The sequence below is a fragment of the Desmodus rotundus genome, chromosome 10 (assembly GCF_022682495.2).
Source record: "Desmodus rotundus isolate HL8 chromosome 10, HLdesRot8A.1, whole genome shotgun sequence".
Lineage (NCBI taxonomy): Eukaryota > Metazoa > Chordata > Mammalia > Chiroptera > Phyllostomidae > Desmodus > Desmodus rotundus.
Genome location: NC_071396.1, coordinates 76,093,723 through 76,116,194, shown reverse-complemented (window position 1 = coordinate 76,116,194; position 22,472 = coordinate 76,093,723). Strand labels below are relative to the sequence as shown.

Below are 22,472 nucleotides of genomic sequence, written 5' to 3'. Positions count from 1 at the left end.
CACACTTTAAACACATCATGGCCTACCTGCCTATTAGTCATAAAAGTTCAACCTGAAACATGAATGAGTCAGGAGAAGAAAATGATTTCCTGGCAGAGCCAATCTAGAAGTAGCTGGGATCACGAAAGAAAGAAAGAAAGAAAGAAAAAACAGTTGCAAACTAGCTGTAACTAAAGGTGTCTGAACTAAGTAAACAAGTGCTGGCTTTGTCCTCCGTTGTCCTTCCTTTGACATTAAAAAAAAGAGAAAAACAAACAAAAAACAACTTTCATGGTCTCACCCCTGATTACAGCTTTTGGTTAAATTAACTATGCACCCTAGTTACCTTTCTCCTTTCACTTTTCCTTCTAATAGCCTGAAAGTACATGGTTTTGTTTTTGTTTTTGTTTTTGGTTGTCCACCTTATTTGTAGGTTCCCCCTAAAATTCTTGTTAAAACAGTTTTGTTTTTTTTATACTACCCCTCAAAGATCTATAAGGATGCAGGATCTCCCTTCATAAGTCTGTAGAGATTTTTAACTTTCAGCTTTTCTCCTCTACTCCTCTGAAGAACTTACATTCTTCCAGTTAAAACATAATTTAAACTTAATGGAACAGTTAATGGCCATCAAGTTCAATTAAATACTATGATTTTCAAAAATGGGAAGAAGACACTTCCGGTCAAGATAGAGGTGTAGATACACTTCACCTCCTTGCGCAACCACAAGAATCATCAAACTAACAAGAAAACAAAAAATACTCAGAACTGCCAGAAAACAGAACTGTATGGAAGTCCAACAACCAAGGATTTAAAGCAGCTATATTCATCCAGACAGGTAGGAGGGGTGGAGATGGGGTGTTGGGGAAGAGAGGATGTGGTGTGGTGCAGAGGGGTGGCAGCAGCAGTGACAGAGTGGGTGGTTCCATATTCACATGTGGTGGATAAAAACTGGAGGGATACCTTGGGAGCGAGCAATCCCAGACCCAGGACAGACTGCACAGTTCCAGTGCTGGGAAGAGAAAGCCTCGTAACTTCTGGCTATAAAAACCAGTGGAGGGGAAGGTGCTACAGCTGAATAAACTCCTGATTTCTCAGAAGAGACCATTTAAAGGGCCTGCAATGTACACAAACGCACCCGCTCCGTGAATCACCACCAGGGCAACAGATAGAAAGGTGCCAGTCGCATACGGTAAGTGGGTAAAGTGAGTGGAAATGGGGCAAATGCCAAGCAAACCTCCAGATGCCAGGCAGCAGCTCTGTCCTCTCTCCAACCCCTCCCCCATACAGAGCCACAAAGTAGTCAAGTGGGTTGCCCTGCTCTGGCAAATACCTAAGGCTCCAGCCCATATGACTTAACAGGAATGCTAAGACACGGGGTCAAAGCAGCTCTACCTAATACACAGAAACAAACACAGCCAGGCTGCAAAATTGGGGAGACAAAGAACTATGGCCTTAATGAAGGAAGAATAAAACCCTAGAAAAAGAACTAAATGAAATGGAGATAGCCAACCTATCAGATGCAGAGTTCAAAACACTGGTAATTAGGATGCTCAGAGAACTCAAAAATGGGAAGAAGCAATAATGGTATCTGTATGCAAAATAATACCCTGGAATATAATTGGTTTTATTTCTAAATATAAATAAATAAATAATTGAAGCAAAAAATTAAAGTGAAAGGTTTTTTTCCTGAGAGTTTGGGCCAATAATGTGGGTGCACATTATACAGGGGAGCACATTATACACGGCAAAATGTAGTATTTTTTTGAGATGCTGTCGCATAATGAAAAGAACAGGGGCCTTCAGTCAGAAGACACGGGTCTGAGTGATGGTGTTATAACCTACTATCGGTGAGATGAAGGCCAGTCATTTGACTTTTGTGAGCTTTGGTTTCCTCATCCATAAAGTAGAGATAATAAAACTACCTTGAAGAATCATATTAAGCAACAGAAATAGTAACATAAAACACAAAGAAGAGTAACTGGTAAATAGGATAAAAGTTATTTTTACTCTTTAAGAGTGTGGCCTGCCAAGGGTAAGAAGAACTACTTATTCAGTTTGTTTTTATGAAGCTTCTGGGACAGGGCTAGAAGAAAGGTAACAAAACTCAAGTATTTATTTCAAATATACATATTTTAATAATGTACTATTTATAATAATCATTAAAATTAAAATGCTTTAAATTAATATGTTCAGATATTTTCTCTATGTACTCCCAAAACATGAACAAAAATATAGTGATTTTTTATTGCAAAACATTTTTTAATTTTTTAAAATGAAATCTGCAACTCAATATATCTTTAGTTTGTAAAGCCAAGTAAAATGAAGAAAAGAAAAATTGGCAAAAAAAATTCAATTTTCTACTGCAATTTAGAAAAAATACTTACTCAATTTTCTGCTGCAGCTGTTCAGAAAGCTTTTTATTTTCTTCCTGTAGAGTGTTCTTTTCATTCACTTAAATATAATGTGAAAAAGAAGGCACATACTATTAACTCCATTAACATATATGTTAGGCTTTTTCAATAATGCAAGCAATTATAGAGACATTAGGATTTCTTGTTTTAAGTCAAAATGTTAGTCAGGGTTAATGTTACCATGAAAAACTAATTTGTTACTAGGTAATGATTACATCTCATACTGTGCCAGTTCCATGTAAATGATTGACTGATAATTTTATGTAATGTGTGTGGGCAAAAAAGAAAAACAAAACTACCTCATGTACTGGGGAGCAAAGTCTAATTATTCATACTGAGGACAGGACAGCATTCCATCTGGTTACTCAGTTCTACTAATTTCAAATACCATTTAGTGAGAGTCATTTATCTTGAAATAAATCCAATCATAAAAGTAATATAACACTGAATATCAGTATAATTTTTATAACAGAAACACATGTTATATTTTCTTCTTTAGTCATACTTAATGTTTCATGAATAATTAATGGTATCAATAATCTAAACATATCCACTGAAGTAGTATCTGTCTGAATCTATCTCGACTAAATTTTCTTACCTATCCTTATTTAATTTATAAAGCAGAAACTCAATTTTGGGCCAGTACAAAATTCTTATCAATCCTTAGTAGGATGTCAATGATTAAGCACGTGTTTTACTAGGAGGAATATACATAAGAGATAAAGTCACAGTAAATACAACGAACCTCTACCAAAGACAGTTAATCATATTCTAAAAATTTGTTAATTTATTTAGTATATTAGAAATCTAAACATATTTTCTAACATTGAGTAAACAAAAATTTTTTGACTATTAACAATTGTGAGGTTGCTAGACCACCTCCTGTGGAGGATCTAAAAAAAACTTGAAATTTGGAAAATGACCTGAAGAAAAGTGTAGTCTAATGGGAGACAAGCTATCGTATAAACATGTTTTATACAGCTGAAAGTGACAAACCACAGAGAGGTACAGATACATTACTAAAGAAAAGTTCAAGGAAAAAAAAAGATTTCACTGAGCCTTTGAGAAGATCAGAAAAGAATCACAAAGAGGACAAATGAACTGGATAGGTGATTATTCTATGCAGAGAATTAATGCAACAAAGTTAGAAAGAGACTGGGCAGCCCTGGCTGGGTGGCCCAGTTGGTTGGAGCATGGTCCCGAACACCAAAGGGCTGTGGCTTCCATTCCCAGTCAGGGCACATACTTAGGTTGTGGGTTCGTTCCCCAGTCAGGGTGCATGTGGGAGGCAATTAATGAGCGCATCTTTCTCACATTGATATTTTTCTCTCTCCCTGTCTCTCTTCCTCTTGCTCTAAAATTAATAAACATATCCTTGGGTGAAGATTAAAAAATAAAGAAAGAAAGACTGGGTATAATAAATGGTAGAAAGTCTTTAAAAGCAGGGTAAGGAGTCTGAAATTTATTATTAAAAATTATCAGTTATTTTTCAGATGAATGATGCAAAGATTGATTTGTTAGTAGGCATATTTACCAAAGTGAGAAGACAGCACTGACAAGTCAGGCAGGCTACTATTAACAGAATGAGTATCAGGACTAATGTGCAAAATGAAAAAATAGTGAATGAGAAAAGGCAAAAGAGCTGTTACAGAGGCAGACTCAGTAGTTATTTGGCAACTCATCCTTTGTAGGGTAAAAAAATGTCAAAGATTCTGATTAAGATGGTTTACTTGACTCTACCTGTCCAAATCCAATGAAATGACAAAACAACTCTAAAGGAAAGTCAATTACAATACTGAAAAGCCAGAAAGGGTGCCACTAGCAGATCAGAACTAAAGTGATTCAGGACAGGGTTAAGATATCAACTTTATACTGTTAGAAATGCATGGTAAAATTTCAAGGTTGATCAAAAAGAAAACAAACAGTAAAAAATCAAATTAAAGCTGTGACACTTGGAGTGTGTCCAAAAGCAAGTGACACAACCCAGACGTTTTTCTTCAATAAATTGATAGTACAAAAAAAAATTAAATTAAAATAAGAAGAAAAACAAATATCTTCAAAATTCAGTAGCTGGGATGACTGGTTGGTATGGGGCAGTGCCGTACTGCAAACTGAAAGGTCACTGGTTAGATTCCCAGTGAGGGCACATAGCTGGGTTGTGAGCCCAGTCCCCCAGTTGGGGGCGTGTGAGAGGCAACCGATCCATGTTTCTCTAGCACACCAATGTTTCCCTCTCTTTCTCCCTCCCTTCCCCTCTATCTAAAAAATAAATAAATGAAATCTTTTAAAAAATTCTATAATTAGGAAGAGTAGTAACAAAAAAGAGAGGTAGGATGGGAAGAAAAAATAGCAATAAAACAGAAACACCAAGAACTCATAAATATTAAGCCTTTAGTGTTTTAATTCTTATAATAACTTTGGAATTTGACTTCATTGATTTTTCTATTGTTCATTTTAATGTAAAATTAGGTTTCCCAAACTTTTCAGTAATCATATCAGTGGTACTATGAGTGGCGTTATTCTGAGACCACTGGCTAGTAATATGAGATTAAAAAATGAGTAATTAGGAGGTATTTTAATTCTATTATTTCTCTGTTCTTGAGAACCAGGATTCTCAGTGTAGAAGAAAGGAGATATAGAAAGTTATTAGAGAAAAGGTTAGTAACAGACCTATAGTCTTGAAAACTCATGAAGTATTTTAGCTATCTGAAAATCAGACAAAGGATATTCAAGCCATTTATTCAAGAAGAAATGCAAACTGAACATCATGTGCAAAGACACTTGATCTGGACAATAATAAGGAGAATGTTAATTTTAAAAAGGTATCATTCTTGAGACACTAGATTGGGTATTATCAATTACTACATTTGTCCAAAATTGAAGAAGATATAGGGAAATGGATAATCTCAAACACTCAAACAAAATAACTGAGCTGTCCATCAACATGAGAATGGCTAAATAAATGACACCTACACTATGAAACATCTATGCTACAATGCAGCAATGAAAAAGAACACTGTCCTATTCCTTAAAGCTAGGTCTTTTGCTTACTTGCAACTTTTGGCTATTTTCAGACAGTTAAAGTTACTGGAAATCTGACTACTAGATACATAGACATTACTGGAGATTATCATTAGTATCAATGATAACATAATGATGGATCTCAACTATCTTTATTGAGATGTAATAAATGTTAATTTCTACTCATTAATATCTTATATTCCTAAATAAACAAATGCTTGTATTCACACATACACACAATAGAATCTGTAGACCTAACTATATTAACATGTAAACACTATTAAGACATAGCATAAAATAACATGTCAGAACAAAAAGTATAATACGATCCCATTAAAATTTAAAAGACAAGAGACAAAAACAAAGAACAGAGACAAGGAGAGAGACAAACCTGCACCTGGAAAGATACTTAACAGACTGTCAGTAGTAACTACGATGTTCTTTTTATCTCTTTTAAAAATAATGAGCATGTATGTATTCATGTATTTTTGCTTGAGTAACACAATAGAAAAAAATATAGTCAGAAGATGGAATTAGGTTGGAAAAGAAGATTGATTAAGATTTTGGACAAGTAGATTGTCAGTTGCTTATAGGGAAGCCAGGTAAGGGTGACTAAGAGCATATGAATAGGTCAAAGAGAAAATTAGGAGAGGCAGTAGAAGAGAAAACGGTTACGAGAAAAAGGCTAAGAGAGAGAGAAAACCCTACATTAAGTGGATAAGAAGCCTAACTGAAAATGGTATACTTGTAATAGTATGTCATAAAAACCAAAAAAAAAAAGTATACACTTCTGAAAAATACTGAATTGTTTGCCTTGTATTTAACTTAATAGTCAAATTACATAAAATAAAGATAAAACCAAAGAAGCAAATACGGACATATCTGTAAGGAAATTTGCTTTTTGTCTTAGAGCTGGTGAGACTTTAAGGCCAATGTGGACAGTCTGTACATAACCTTTTGTTAAGTATTTCTTACTAAAATAATCACGACATTAAATCTACACAAAGGGAAAAAAGGACATTTAAACTTCTGCCTAAATAAGAAAAATATATGTAAACAATCCATTTATTTGGTTGCAACCAATTTACTAATAGGTTTTAATAATAGTATATTTTGCTTTAAATACTTACTAAATGAAGAAAGGAAACTTACTAAGTTCTGTGATAAGTTTAAGATTCTGTTGCCGGATATTTTCAAATTCTTGCTGTTTTTTTCTCATATGTTCTTCAGTTACTGCACAGCGATCACATAATCCTGCTCTTAATCTACAGAAAACAAAGTATTTTTTAGAATAGAACTTAAATGTTTTTGTAAAAATGTAAATAAGTAGGTGAGGTGATGGATGTGTTAACGCCAGAGGGTAGAAATTCTCTCACAATGTATATATTTATCAAATCACTAAGATGCACACACTTCATTTTACTATTTTATTTGTCAATAATACCTCAATAAAGCTAAAATTCAAAGAAAACATCAAAATATTTTCAACTACTAAAAGATATTTATATTTGAACCCCAAGATTTTTATACTTTATGAAGATCTAAAAAATTGACAAGTACAGACAAAACTAGTTCAATGATATATTCACATCTTTAACAAATGCTCACATAGGTTGAAATCATTCTATGATATCACTTTCTACAGACTGCAATTCTGAGTGAAATTCGGCAAAAATCTGCCAATTTTAAACTCTACTCAAGGGAACTTATTTATTGAAGAAACTAACCTTGTTTTAACTTATCATTGCCAAAATATGAATCCCAGTACACTATTAAGGGGCAGAATTATATCTTAAGAATGCTTGAATTTGCTTTGCTTAGCATAGATTATAACACGAGTGCTCAACAACTTTTTTAGTTAATCAATACTAAATATTAAGGAACCCAAAAGCTTTTTCTCTTTTTTTAAATTTTCACCCAAGGACATGCTTATTGATTGTAGAGAGAGAGAAAGGGAGGGGGAGAGAGAGAAACATCAATGTGAGAGGGAAACACTGATTGGTTGCCTCTCAAATGCACCCTGACCAGGGATAAAACCCACAACCTAGGCATGTGCCCTGACCAGGAATTGAACTTGCAACCTTTTGGTTTATGAGACGATGCTCCAACCGAGCCACACAGCCAGAGCACTATGGGCATTTTAAGAGTGTTAAATTCTTCCAATCCATAAAGACTATATATGTTTCCACTTATTTGCATCTTCCTCAATTTCTTCACACTTAGTTTTTCCCACATAGGTCTTTTACCTCCTTGGTTAAATTTATTCCTAGGTGTCTTGCTATTTTTTGTTGTTGTTGATGCAATAGTAAATGGGATTTTGTTAGTTTCTCGGATAGTTCATTATTGGTGTATAAAAATGCCACCAATTCCTAAGAATTAATTTTGTACACTGCTACTTTGCCACATTCATTTATTAGGTCTAGTAGTTTTTTGGTGGAGTCAATAGGGTTTTCTATGTATAGTATCATGTTGTCTGTGAATGAGTTTTTCCTCCTTTCCAATTTGGATGCCTTTCTTCTTGTCTGATTGCTATAGCTAGAACTTCCATACTATGTTGAATAAGAGTGGTGAAAGTGGAAATCCCTGTCTCGTTCCTTATCTTAAGGGAAACGCTTTTAGTTTTTGCCCACTGAGTATGATGTTGAGTTTAGGTTTTTCGGATATGGCCTTTATTATGTTGAGGTATGCTCCCTCTAATCCTGCTTGCTGAGTGTTTTCATCATAAATGGATGCTGAATTTTATCAAATGCCTTTTCCACATCTATTGACATGATCATGTGATTTTTGTCTTTCATTTTATGTGATGTATCACATTTATTGATTTGTAGATGCTGTGCCAGTCTTGCATCTCTGGGATAAATCCCACTTGTTCATGGTGTGTGATCTTTTTAATGTATTTCTGGATCCAGTTTTAGAACATCTTGTTGAGGATTTTAGCATCTATATTCATCAGGGATATTGGCCTATCATTTTCTTTCCTTGTGTCTTTTTTTTTTGGTGGGGGTTGGGGGAAGGTTTCATTTTTAGAGAAGGGAAGAGAAGGAAAGAGAGGAAGAGAAGTATCTATGTGTGAGAGAAACATTGACTGGTTGCCTCTCACACATGCCCCTACCAGGGACTAGGTCCGCAACCCATACATGTGCCCTGACTGGGAATCAAACCAGTGGCTTTTTTTGCCTTACAGGACAATGATCAAAGAACTGAGCCACACTGGTCAGGGCTCCTTATCTGGTTTTAGAATTAGGATACTGGCCCTGTAAAGAAAGCTTGGAAGTCTTCCCCTCTCTTGAAAATTGTGGAATAGTTTGAGAAGGACAGGTGGCAGTTCTTTGAGTGATTGGGAAATTCATCTGTGAAGCCACCCTGTCCAGCACTGGTTTCATGGGAGTTTTTTGATTACTCCTTCAATTTCATTAGGTGTTAGGGGTCCATGCAGGTTTTCTGATTCTTCCTTATTCAGTTTAGGAAGGTTGTATGTTTCTAGAATTTATCCATTTTGCACACATTGTTCAATTTCTTGGCATATAATTATTCATAGTATTTTCTTACAAGCCTTTGTATTTCTGTGATATTAGTTGTTACTTCTCTTTTATTTCTGACTTTATTTGGGTCCTCCCCTTTTTTTCTTGATGAGTCTGGTTAAAGGCTCATCAATTTGGTTTATCTTTTCAAAGTACTAGTTCCTGGTGTGATTGATCTTTTGAATTGTTTTTTAAATCTCTATGTCATTTATTTCCACTCTGATCTTGATTATTTCATTCCTTCTACTTACTCTTGGCTTTGTTTGTTGTTTTTCTAGTTCTTTTAGGTATAGGGTTAGTGTTTTTATTTGTAATCTTTCTGGCTTCTTGAGGTAGGCCTATAATGCATTGAACTTCCCTCTCAGTACTGTCTTCCCTGTGTTGCATAGATTTTGGGTTGTTATGTGTTCATTTTCATTGGTTTCCAGGTACTTTTTGATTTCTTCCTTGATCTCATTGATAACCCATTCATTATTTAATAACATGGTATTTAGCTTCCATGTATTTGAATGTTTTTGAGTTCTTTCTTTGAGTTTGGTTTCTAGTTTCATGCCATAGTGATCCAAGAAAATGGCCATTAAACAATTTTAATGAATGATTTAAATGTCATTCTATTAGTTGGTTTATTTGTCATTAAAAACTAAACATCTTACTGTTTTTAAGAAATCATATCTGATATATTAAAATGTTGTAAAGTATAATGGAAAACAATCCCTAGGGACCCCCAGTCTGCAAGTTTAAAAATGCCACTGGCACAGCTTGTTTATTACTTCCAGATTTCTCTAACCAACTGCCACTCTTGATAATATCTGTGAGTCAATTCCTACATGCTCACTGATTCTAGTTTGAATTTAAATGGATGTGAGAAAATATGCTATTTCTACCAGTAAGGTTCTATTGCTTTCCTCTTTCCTATCTTCCACTGCAGCTGTCAGAGAAAGAAAAAGTAGCCTGAATTTCCCAGAAAAATGCAATCAACAGGAAAAAGGAAAAGAGTAACCCATTTATAAGAGCACACAGCAACATGTGTTCTGAGTTTTACCCAGTTTGTTCATAGAGATGAATAACAGTGTTCATTTTGCAATGAAGTCACCAGATTAACAAGTAGGCACAGTTGCTTTGTATACCCCAAGATTTCCTCAGACTTATTTTCATTCAGAAGGGTTTCACTGAATGCCTACAATGAGTACTCTAGATGCTATAAACACAGGAGTGGCTAACAACAATGCCACTTCTTTTAAAGAATTTACAACAGTCTGCTAGAGAAAGACAATAAAAAGTAATTACAACAAAGTATGATTCATAACATGACAGAATACAGGATACTATGAAGTATAAAGCACATAGAACGTAACCTAGTCTAGGAAGTCAGAGTTCTCCTGAAGAAGTTTAAATTCGATTCTCTGGGTAAGAAAGTTAGCAACTATTTGAAAATGGCTGCAGAAACAAAGACCCTCTAAGTATGAGTACCAATTTTCCCTTTTAACAACAGTGGAAATAGAAGTTTCCAATGACTGTCAAAATGCTTTTAAAAATATTAAAATCTACCAGACAACTGTGGTTTAACTGCTTTGCTTAGATTTTTTAAAAAATGCATTCTATCTACTTATCCAGCACTGTGACTGTTTCTTAGATTTAGAAAAATACTTTGGTTCCTTAAAGGAAAGTTTGTAAATGTAATAATACTTGTAAAACATAAATGAGCTACATAAAATTAGAACTTTTTATTATCTAATTTACCTTTATTGGGTAAGTCCTTTCATCTAAACATCTCACAATGTTTTTACAACATCAGCACAAGAATCACTTCATCTTATAAAAGGCAAATGGCAAGTTTTAGAATTACTATTTAGAAATTTTAATAAAATGTATGTTGCTTTTTAGGTCTTATCAAAGCATTAATTTTTATAGATTGATAAAGTTTGCTCTAGATGACATTCTTACATATAACATAAAACTAAAATGAAATTTTATATAAGGCAGAATTTTACCAAATGTTACCTACATAGACATTTAAAGGTAATATTCAATTAGTAGTAATTAAAAAAAAAAACAAAAAAAAACCTTCCTAGAAAACAGACTAGATAATAGGCAGTGGTAAAGACTACTCAAAGTACGTCTTGGTAACTTTAGGTCAAGCACAAATACTTTGATGCTGACAAGGCATTGTGAAACAGTAGAAACTGGGGGGTTTGGAGGGTCAAATTTTACCTAATTGTACATTAACTGTATGATCCTTGGGGTTTCTTAACTTTTTCCCAGCTCAGTTTCCTCACATGTAAAATGGATTTACCATCAATCTTACAGTGTTAATGTGAAGATTAAGTGCTGGATGCCTGGGTCCAAAGTGAGCCCTCAATACATACTACGTCCTCCCCCCAAAAAAATAACGGCTGGATCTAGATCATTCTTGGTTTAATTCTCTGAGGTCTCATAAAATGAGGGCTGAATCTTAAAGTATGCCCAAAAGGAAATTTCAGATTTATATTTGAAGGAGAGAAAAAGCTATGTATAAAGAAATCAATTATACTCCTTGCCCCTAGCACCAAATTAATTGTACATAATGAATTCTAAGGAACTAAAGGTGAAGAGAATGGAAGCCAAGAAAACATTTAGGATAAGAAACAACAGAGAAGCATGACAGCCAAGTAAAATTAGTGACTACAGATCAAAAATAGAAAAGAATCTAGTTTTAAGAAATTGAAAAATGTATTTTTATCCTTTCCTCAGGCAAATCACTCCCCCTACATCTCCACATGTTCACCAGTCCAGAAACTCCACAAAAAGGTAATTTTCACAATTAAATATATGAACTGAATAAGGGTAATTTAAAAAATACTTCAATGGGAAGGCGGGGGGGCATTCATCCACTGACATTTTCTTCTCAGAATGGGCCTGGAAAAGAAAAAATCACTTAAGAAGGGAAACACAAAATACAAAAAATAAGAACTGGGAACCCAAACTGGAAATCATAAAGTGGAGAAATAATCAGAAGACACTACAACGGAGTGAGTGTCTTCAAGAGCTAAGATGAGTAACACTGTATCTTGGGAGTAAAATGGAGAGTTGATTCTTATTAAGCCAATTCAAACAAAATATGATGAAAACTTTATCTTGTGATTTTTTCTCAGTGTACTAACTTTGGGCCCTAAAGTGCCAATGACCTACTTAACAGGAAGTGTGCTAGGAGAAATATTAAAAAAAACAAAATAAATAAACAAACTGGAAGTGTGCTGAAAATAAATACAATCACTCCTCAAGAGTGGCAGCCACAAAAATGCATTTCCTCCTATGGACGGTAAAATCACAGGCTGCAGCTTCTGTGCTCTGAAATCCTTCACCTGTTCATACAGGTGAGTACACCAGACATTCCAAAGTCAGATGCCAGAAAATCAGAACAGGTATACTACAGTTCCAGGACTCCTCAGCTGCCTTCCTAAAGCTTTCTTAAAATTGCAATTCAGTATTACTAAGACCTTCCTTTTTCCCTCAATTCTTCAAAGGAGATCTCAAAGGAGAGCTCCCTCTTCATTTATCCTACAGTTGTCTCCAAGATCTTTTGCATGTTTGCTTCTCAGAGAATTTAAACCTACATATTTAGTTAAAACAAAACTTAAATTATTTTTTATGTAGGAATCACCAAACATAGAGAATTCCTAATCTCTTGCCATTACTACCATTATTATGGTGAAGAAAGAACCTCATTGCTTATGGAAAGGGTGTGGTAGAGATGAGAGAAAAAACATGGTTAAATAAGAGAAAGAAGTGCTTCAATCACTGGAGAGTTAAAGGCTATGTATGATATGCTTTCTGCCCTTCCTCCCAAATTCTCTACTACATACAGAGAAAATAGAAGGAAATGCTCACACACTAATGGAAGAGTATCTGATGACTTCCTTTTAAATCCTGGGCTGAGGTGGAGGGGTGAGAAGGATAGATGGCCTTCTAGCTTCCTGATATCTCAGGTGGAGAGAGACTGATCTGGCCGTGGTATATAGTAACTACAGTGCTAAAGACTGGAATCATATTCACCATGTAGGAGGGCTATTATAAGTGTTTAAAAACTTCTATTATATACTTTTGCTTGCATTGTCTCATTTAATCTTCAAAGCAGCCCATGTGAAGGAGGTATTATTGGTATGTCATATGCTCCTGGTTTCTTCTACTCTGATAATTTCTCTTTCTCAATCTTTTTTGCCGACTGGGTCCTTACTCTTCATTGGACCTTAATTACTATGCCCAAGGATTCAGCTCTAAGACCTCTTTCACTCTCTTCTTACACTCTTTAAAATGTTCTTTGGGGTAGGGGGAAAAATATATTTAAGGAAAAAAAAAAGAAGAAAAACATAAACAACAACAAGAAACCATAAAAAACATGTCCTTAAGGAGCCAGTCCTGAAGTTTTAAGTGCTATTTATATGTGGATGATGACTTCCAAATTTGTATCTGTAGCTCTAATTTCTCCAGTTAGTTCAGACTCATATCTACTTGACTTCTCCTTTTGGATACAGTGTATGCTACTAGTACCCACTCACATCCCCTTGGCATTCCCCCTGCTTAAACTTTCCAATGGCTTCTCATTGCAATTGAAATCCAAGCTGTTTGCCTATGCCCTCAAATAACCTACTTATTTCCTACCTTTCCAATCTCATCTCCTATCGTTAATCTTTTTATGCATTAAGTTAGAACCACAGTGGAATTTCTATTCTTCAAAGGTTTAAAAACTTATTTATACCTCAGTCTTTTGCATTCACCTGTTTTCTTTTTAATCTCCAGTTCTTCAAATGACTGGTTCATTTTTGTATAATACTGGTCTCAATTCAAATGTCACCTCCTCAGAAAGGCCATCCCTGGTATCCATCAGTATCCATTCATTTCCCTATGCCTGTGGTCACTCAATTTCATCATTCAATTTTATATTTTTTCATAGCATTTAAAATATGAAATCTTATTTGTGTAACTCACTCCCAACCTTTGAAAATTACATATCAGTTTCATAACATACTAGGCATATTATTACCCCATGTCCCTAGAGCAACACCTAGAATGTACTAAAGACTTAACTATTTACTGTTATTGAGTAAATAACAGTAATTAAAGATACAATGTGAAGTTGAAATTCAAGTTCACATCTATGATGCTAAAGCACAGGGAGCTTTATTCCACTATAGGCTGCCTATTCCATTAAATGTGCATCCACTGAGATAGTTGTAGAAGAGTATTCAACTTCAGTCTGCATAATGTGCACAATATTAGATTTTTCCACCACTAAAGGCATAGTAGCAAATTCAAACCACTGGAGTTTCTGTAACATAAAAATAGTAATAAAGGAAAAATAGTAACTGTAAAGAAACATTGTTTATTACAAATAGTTCAAGGTCCTATATAGCACTTACAAGGTCCGTCCACGAAAGTCCAACCATTATTAATATAACAATAATGGTGTGTACAACACCGATGTAACCTGGCAGCCAAGGAAAGTGAACTGGAATGCACGTGTATGAACAATGACTACTTCACTCTGCTAGTCAGAGGGGACAGCAGATACTGTTGAGTGAGCATGTGTACTGTGCGGCTGTCACATTCAAAACAACGGAGCAAGTAGAGCAATGAGTATCCATCAAATTTTGCATTAACCTTGAATGTTCCTCTGCGGAAACTATTCAGATGATTCAGAAGGCTGCAGCTATGGGCAACTGGTGATTGGCAGCGTCATCACTATGATACACCTCTTCCTGCATCGTATCTTATGCAGTTTTTTGGCAAAACATCAAATGACTCAGCCCCCCTACAGCCCAGATTTGGTGCTCTGCGACTTTCGTCTTTTCCTAAAACTAAAATCACCTTTGAAAGGGAAGAGATTTTCAGACCATTAATGAGATTCAGGAAAATATGACAGGGCAACTGATAGTGACTGGGAGAACTGTGTGAGGTCCCAAGGTGCCTACTTTGAAGGGGACTGAGGTGTCACTGTTCTATATACAATGTTTCTTGTATCTTCTTCAATAAATGTCTCTATTTTTCATAGTACATGGCTAGCCTGGATACTTTCTGGACAGACCTCGGTAGTTCAGACAAAGGAATGTAGCTGGAAGTCTTTTCTAATGCAGGATGTTAACCTCACAGGAGTGAAAAAGAAGTTTGTATGTGGAGGTGAAGTAAGTAACAGGCATTATCTTGGGAATACAGTATTCAGAAATAAGAATCCCTAGACTGCCTGGAAATGAAGAACATGCAGGAAAGAAAAGAGAATGGCAGGAATAGGAAAACAGGAATAGAATGCCCTGGCCAGTGTGGCTCACTTGGTTGGAGTGTCGTCCCATAAACCAAAAGGTTGTGGGTTCAATTCCTAGTTAGGGCACATGTCTAGGATGTGGGTTCAGTCCCCCGCCAGGGAGCGTATGAGAGGCAACTGATTGATGTTTCTCTCTCTCTCTCTAAAAAGTCAATATGCATGTCCTCAGGTGAGAATTTAAAAAAAAGGAATACAATTGAGAAGTAGTTCCCAGCTACTCAGAAGTAAAAATGAAATTAAAGCATCAAATACTTTTGAATTAGGACACTGCTACTGATAAACTCATTACATATCAAATACCAAATAAAGAAACACCATTTAAAGGGTAAATTGATGTGATTGCTATAATTAGCGGAAAAAAAAAAACAAGTGTACAAGAATATATCCTTAATTTCACGAAGTATTCACCCAAAGTTGACATAAAGTTGGGAAACAAAGATCACTTTCAGTCCCAGAACTGACTATAAATTAAAACCAATGTACTTTCTATAGGAGGAAAAATTAACTTTCACTGGAGAAGACCCAAGAACCGGACTCACCGATCTTCTAAAACTTTAATGGTTTCATGAAGGATTTTCTGTTGCTCTCTCAGCTGTTGATTTTTGGTGTAGAATTCTTCAAGTCTTTGTGCATCTCTAAAAGTCAAGAAATAAGGTTTTTTTTTAAAGAAAAAACATTGTAACAGGATAATTATATCATAAAAACTCCAATGGATGGTCTCACCATTTACATATATCATGAATTTGCTGTACCAAAACAAACTACTTAAAAGATGAGGTTTGAATATCTTGTTAATCAGAGTTCAAATTATACTAGAATTTGCTCTGCAGTATTGTTTTGTACAATAGAAGCGTTATGCTTAAGTATCAGGCGTTCATTATACAATGCTGGAACACAGGTGGAGTGGACTGTGATGCCACCTTTGACTCAACGTTGTCAAAACTGCCAATAAAATGTACTCTCACTGTTTTTATTTTGTCTACATTTGTTAATGTAATTAACAGGTATCTCTACTCATTTCGTCTCTATTTCTGTCATGGGGGATTCACACTTTCTATTTTATTTATTTCTGTGTTGCTTACACTTCTACCAGGTATTATTTTTAAGCCAGGGCTTACAGTAGAGTGGAAGTGCATGAACCGTAGATCCTGATGCCTAGGTTTGAATCTTGGCCCTGTCATTTACCAGTTGTGTGAACTGCAGCAAGTAGCCTACACTCCCTGTGCCTCAAAAGATGTGGATACATTTGTATTTCCCACGTAAGGCATTTGCAAGGACTACGTACTAATGCATGTACAGCATGCAGAACAGTGCTGGTACATAGTATGTTCTACTTAAGGTATTTATCATTATGACTTTATAGTTAGGAAAGAACAAAGACATCTAAAATTTTCTTCCAGTAGATTATCTGGTTACTTTCCAAAGTTCTACCATATTTTACCACTCCATCATATTTTAAAAAATCACATTATATAAAGTGTGCATATATTTTAATTCTAAGAAAACCCATTAGAAATTTGATTGGGATTTTCTGTTGTCTTAAAGTTGAAAATAAAGGATAACACTGTGGCCCAAACATCTTCCCTCAACCCCCTTAAGGGTCTAAAATGTCAGGTAAGAATGACAAACCAGTCTGCCACAAAAAGCAGATGTCCAAATGATAGTGTCAAAATGACTAAAATATAGAATGTAGTATCACTAGTAGCAAAATAGATAAGTAAAAAACTTAAAGTAAAAGAGCTCAGTGATAATGTCAGATACCCAATATATAGGAACATTTCTTTAATATTGGTTGAATAGTTGATATTGAATAAAAGCAATCAATCTTAGCATGACAGCCTCCTGTTAGACAACAAATATAATTCTGATAGCATATCCAGACATCTGAAATTGAAAATTATAGTAATAGAAAGCTGAAACTTGTTAAGTTAGCTATCTCATTTAATAATAAAATTTTTATAATGCTTCTACAACATGTATTTAATTTATAAGCAGCACCAGGTTTTCACTGGCCCTATTTTGGAAGTATTCAACAGTCAACATTTCTACATGTTTAACATTATAAATGAATTTGTATTGAAGAGAAGTTTTAGCCATCTGCAGAGACAACTATCATCAAAAACACCGGTCTGAAACAATTCAGTAATGAACAAATGTAGTATAGTTATTGGTTACTTTTCTAACTGCTTCTTCCACGTGGGATCCCTAAGAACTGTAATATCTGACAAATACAGTTATTATAACAGTATGGAGATAAGACATCCTGACTGTTACTGTCCCTGACTATCTTATTATAAAATATACTGGGAAAGGGGGATTACAATAAAGTTCCTGCTCCCACAATGCAAAGATCTAACTTACTATAATATAAAGTATCCTTTAATTCTCTTATTACTTAGGGAATTTAGCTACCTGTGTTTCCTAAATGTATAACCCCAAGCTACCTGAGGTATACAGGTATAGATTAATTACAATATATATTAAAAGGCTGCTAAGAGGATCAAATGACTCTGTAAGCTATACAGTGAAAGTAAAACATTATTATGAGCTCCTGAATAACCAGCTGTGTTTCCATTCTTTAAAATTCAGACATGTTATAGGTGATTTTTAAGAAATACTTAATAGTCACTTACAAATTTAAGGAAGTTTTTCATGTTGTTGTTTGGTTAGAGGTGTGGAGAAATACATTTTGTATAAAAAGTCTCAGTTATAAAAAAATGCATTTGTCGTAAGTAAATCTAGATCATTTCTAATTATGTCTAATCATTCAATCTGCAGAGAAATGATTCTTATGCTAGATAACAGAAATACTACTTTATAGATAAAAATCTATCATTTAAATAGTAATTATAGGGAACTGTTCCATGTATGGTAAACGTAGCCCAGCTCCTACTTGGAAAAGCCAGTGGGTGCGAGGTTTGGCAGGCAGGACCCACACCATGGATAGATTCTCCCGTGGGGAATCAGGCCTGCATTGTACCTAGGCTGCTATGAGACTTGCTTTTGCTAAAACTCCCTCACCCTGAATTGAGGCAGCAAATATTTACTGAAGTATCTTCAACTTCCTAAAGTCTATGCTAAACCACCCGAGTATGGAATGTAACCAGTTCAACCACTTTTCCTCTTGAGCTGTAACATTCTTCTCTTTGAAGTAATTAGCAATATTCTGTCCTTTGTTGTCTGTAAAAGGTAATCGCCTACAGTGAACCTGTGCATAGTAAATGAGGACCATCCTCATGTGATGTGTCCAGAAAAGCAATAAAAGCCTGACCAGGCAGGGGTCAGCTCTCTCTCTTGGGCTCTCTCTAGCCCTCTTGCCCTCTCTCACTTAGAGAGTGGCCATGCCCGTCACTTTTTCTCCACAGGTTTTCTGTAGTCCGTGTGTATTTGTCTATTGCCACCACAACACAGGATCCTGCTGGCCAGGATCCACATCAAGTAATATTTTAGAAAATAAAATTACTGGGTCTGTATGAATGATCCATTTTAATACAACTAAATTCCTTCAAAAGACCTAGTGAACATAGTTTAAAAATGTATAATCAAATAGCAAACTATGATTTCTGAGTTTGTCAGTATTGCTTCCTAAAAGTGACCAACATTTTGACTCTGAAAGATGTCATTCTAATCAATAGCTGCTAATCCAGCATCTACAAGATCATTAACTTCAACACTGAACCAAAGTACAACATAGAACTCACTGTCTATTAATCAACTTCAAAACATTACACTTTTGGTATCAAAAAAGGGTCAGAGAAAACAGAGATCAAAGGGATGGTTACTAGCAGGAAGGGGGTAGGGAGGAATGGGTGAAAAGAGGAAGGGGAATATAGTCAATAATACTGTGACAAATTTATATGGTGACAGATAATTACTAGAATTAGTGGGATGATCACACTGTAAGGTAAAAATGTCAAATCACTATATTGTAGACCTGTAACTAATACAACCAATATACAATTGTATACCAACAACAAAAAGAATAAAAAGAAAAAGAAAAAAGGTCAGAGAGAACAAGAATTTTTATATACGTGAAAGGAGAGACTTGTAAAATAACTCCAACAAACAGTAATTAGCTATTGAGTGTGGTATGTGTTAAATCACCGTATCAAGTCATTGACAGTGTTCATCTTCTGATTAATCATGCAGTAGAAACTACCTCTAGCTGGACTATAAACAACAATGAGGATGAAAACAACAGAGTAAGTGCATTTCATAATTTTAAATGAAATGAAGTATTTTTGGCAGGCAGAAGATCCTGTTTACTTTTAAATGAAACAAAGATATTTCCCCTTTTTTTATTTCAAGCAGATATTAAAAGAAAAATTTTACTTACTAACCAAGAAAACAATGTATTTTCCTTATGCAACTGATGTGATTCATTGTATTTATTTTGGAATAATTTTTGTTATAGGGTGAATTTATACATACAGTTTTCTGTAACTATTCAGATGTCTAATACACACATAAATAAAGTAGTATCATCAATATTAATTAAAGTGCATTAAAAAGATGAAAAGGTTTTGAAATCCCTATTGCCCACAGAAACAAAACAAAATCTGTGCCAAAAAAAAAAAAAAAAATCTGCATTTTCTACTACTCTCTGACCCTAATAGGACTAGTCTAACTGTAGTTACATTTTTGGTTGCCTATCCAAACATTCATTTCCTTCTTATTCTTTGCTAAAAGAACAGTGATTTTCTTCAATATCCAGCAGCTACTTAGGGAAAAGTTCATCTTCTCTCCAGACTCAAGGTATAAATTAAAAAAAATTTTTAATGTTTCATCTTAAAATAACTTTAGGCTTACAAGAAAGTTATAAATATAGTACAAAGAGTACCTCTATACCTATTATCATCCAGCTACTCAAAATGTTAGTATCTTGCATAACCATAATAATCAAAATCAAGAAATTAACAATGATGCAATACTATTAACTAACCTGTAAGCCTTATTCAAATTTCGCCAGTTGTCCCTCTAAGATCATTTTTCTGGTCTAGCATCCAATTCAGAATCCTCCATTGTATTCAATGTTATGTCTCCTACAATCTGGGACAGTCTCTCTTTATTTGTCTTTCACAGTCTTGACACTTTTGAAAAGCACTGGCCAGTTTTGCTGATTGTCCTTCAACTTGGGTTTGTCTCATGTTTCCCACGATACAATCTGGCTTGTGTATTTTTGGTAAAAACACAACAGAAGTAATGTGCTCTTTTTGGTGAACTTTATCAGGAGGTACAGGAGGTTGACATATCCAATTACTAGCGATATTGACTTTGAACATTTGATTAAGATGAAGTCTGCCTGGTTCCTCCACTGTGATATTATAATTTTCCCTTTGCAATCATTAAGTATCTTGTGGGAGATAAACTTTGAGTAATTTGCAAAATTTACAATTACTATTTTTCATCATAGTTACAATAGTTTTAATCTCAATAATGATTCTTGCCTTCAACAATTATTGCTGTCATTTTTGCCAAGTGATGATTTTCTATTTCTAACATAGTTTCTACGTTTAATAACTATAACTCTAAAAAAGAACTTTCCACTTATTCCACGGGTAGAGTAATTCATTATTATCATTATTTCATTGCTGTCCTAAATTTTGCCATTAGGAGGTTTTCTTAAGTTCTCTTCTAATTTTTGCAACATTCCCCCATTACTTTTTGAACACTTCCTTATTTTCTGGTATCACAAGATGTTCCAGCTCATATTGTACTTTGCATACACTCAAGTCCTAACGTCAGCCAATTTTCAAAAACACCTTGATTTCTTTTACTGGAGGATCCTGTTTAGAAATCAGGATCTGGGCCTCTGGTGTGCTCATTACTGCTGAGAATCACTGTTTTTCCAGGCCCTCTCAGTGGATCAGGCCTAGAACATATATGTCCTCTCACACACAAACACATAACTGTATTTTGATATGTATTCATCTATGTACTTAAAACCATGAATTCATACTATTAACTACAATTCCTACCTAGCAGTATAGGGTTCATTCTAGCATTCTCCTTTTTCTTATTGTAACTTCTCCCGACAGTGAAAAACAAGGCTCTCGTTATCAATAAAGTATTTACTTATTTGCTCAATCCTAGAATACATATAAAGTACAGTCAGAATCTTTATTGGTCTAAGCCAATCATGTTAATTTCCTTTGCCAGGTACTGTTTAGGAATGAGCACGTAATAATCATCAGGGAGTCAGAGTAAGTGTGCTGGGGGTTGTTTCTGGCAACCTTTTAATGAGTAAAAAGAGACACACAGAGGTCCTGCAAGTGATAACTAGAATGATGATGCACAAGCCAGAGCACTAAAGATGACAGAGAAAAGACAGAAATAACCCGAGTCTTGATGATTTTTGAGTCACTATTAACCAATCCTAGAATCTCCCTACTTTGGGCCTTCTATGTGAGTGAAAGAATATGTTTTCCTTACTGTAAAAGTCACTTCTGGTGGTTTTTTTCCTCACAATAAGAAATTATCCTAACTAATAAGATACATATCCTAAATGTACTACTCAGAAATAATTTAATTTCTTCCATAAGTAAAGAAACATCCCTCCACATGGAAACTAAACACAGCTCTACTACAGAAACAGAGAAATGGATTATTTTATAGGTAAGGATGTTTAAAAAAACATCTTTAAGGTAGGAACATACATATACTTTCAAAAATGCAAAGCATTTTAAGTGTCACTAACTAAGAATAATAATTACTTCAAAAAGAACTTTACAAAATTTCTGTAAGTTGTCTTCCAACATGACTTTCTAGGTGTAAAGAAAAACTGCAGTTTTCATTTTCAGATTATAATGGAAAAAGCAGCTAGGTGTGTTTGATGGGTTCTTGGTAAACTCTAGCTTTGGGCTAGCTTTTGGAAGCTTTAGAAATATGAAGTAACTGAGCAAATGGTATGTATGGTATACATACCATAAAGCAAATGCAGTATTAGTCACAATGAAATTAATTTTTGTTATAACTAATAATATTCTACTATGTGCTCTGTTTCAGATTCCTGAATGTGGAAACTGTAAAGAACCACAAGTAAGATTCTGCTCCTGACTTAAAAAATCAGATCTGATTGTGGACTTAACAACCAAAGCAATTCAGAATCGCTGGTAATTTTGAACGAATTAAAGGGTTCTAAGATATTTAGGTCCCATTTCTTATATGAGCTTAGAAATCCCAAAATTATTCTGCCCTCCTTCTTGTAGTATCTTAAATTCCAGGTGTTAATCATAGTTGAGAAAA

The 22,472-nt window shown here is 34.7% G+C and overlaps 1 protein-coding gene and 1 long non-coding RNA gene across 9 annotated transcripts in view; one reads left to right on the top strand and one right to left on the bottom strand.

The window, feature by feature from the left end:
- The window catches only part of RBBP8 (RB binding protein 8, endonuclease), a 99,616-nt gene that overhangs the window by 40,817 nt on the left and 36,327 nt on the right, over positions 1-22,472 (bottom strand). For 7 of the 8 annotated variants that reach the window (XM_045187825.3, XM_053912919.2, XM_053912920.2 and 4 more), the window contains 3 exons: positions 15,767-15,862; positions 6,564-6,676; positions 2,364-2,430 (listed from right to left, as the gene is read on the bottom strand). In XM_045187825.3, coding sequence (XP_045043760.2) covers positions 2,364-2,430; positions 6,564-6,676; positions 15,767-15,862 — 276 coding nt within the window. Of the gene's footprint in view, positions 1-2,363; positions 2,431-6,563; positions 6,677-15,766; positions 15,863-15,950; positions 16,111-22,472 lie in introns of those variants that run through there. The other variant, XM_045187827.3, reaches the window with a different exon arrangement.
- On the top strand, positions 973-22,407 carry LOC128779397 (uncharacterized). The gene is made up of 3 exons (XR_008425321.1): positions 973-1,168; positions 11,663-11,719; positions 22,233-22,407. It is a non-coding gene; the product is annotated as an uncharacterized lncRNA (long non-coding RNA).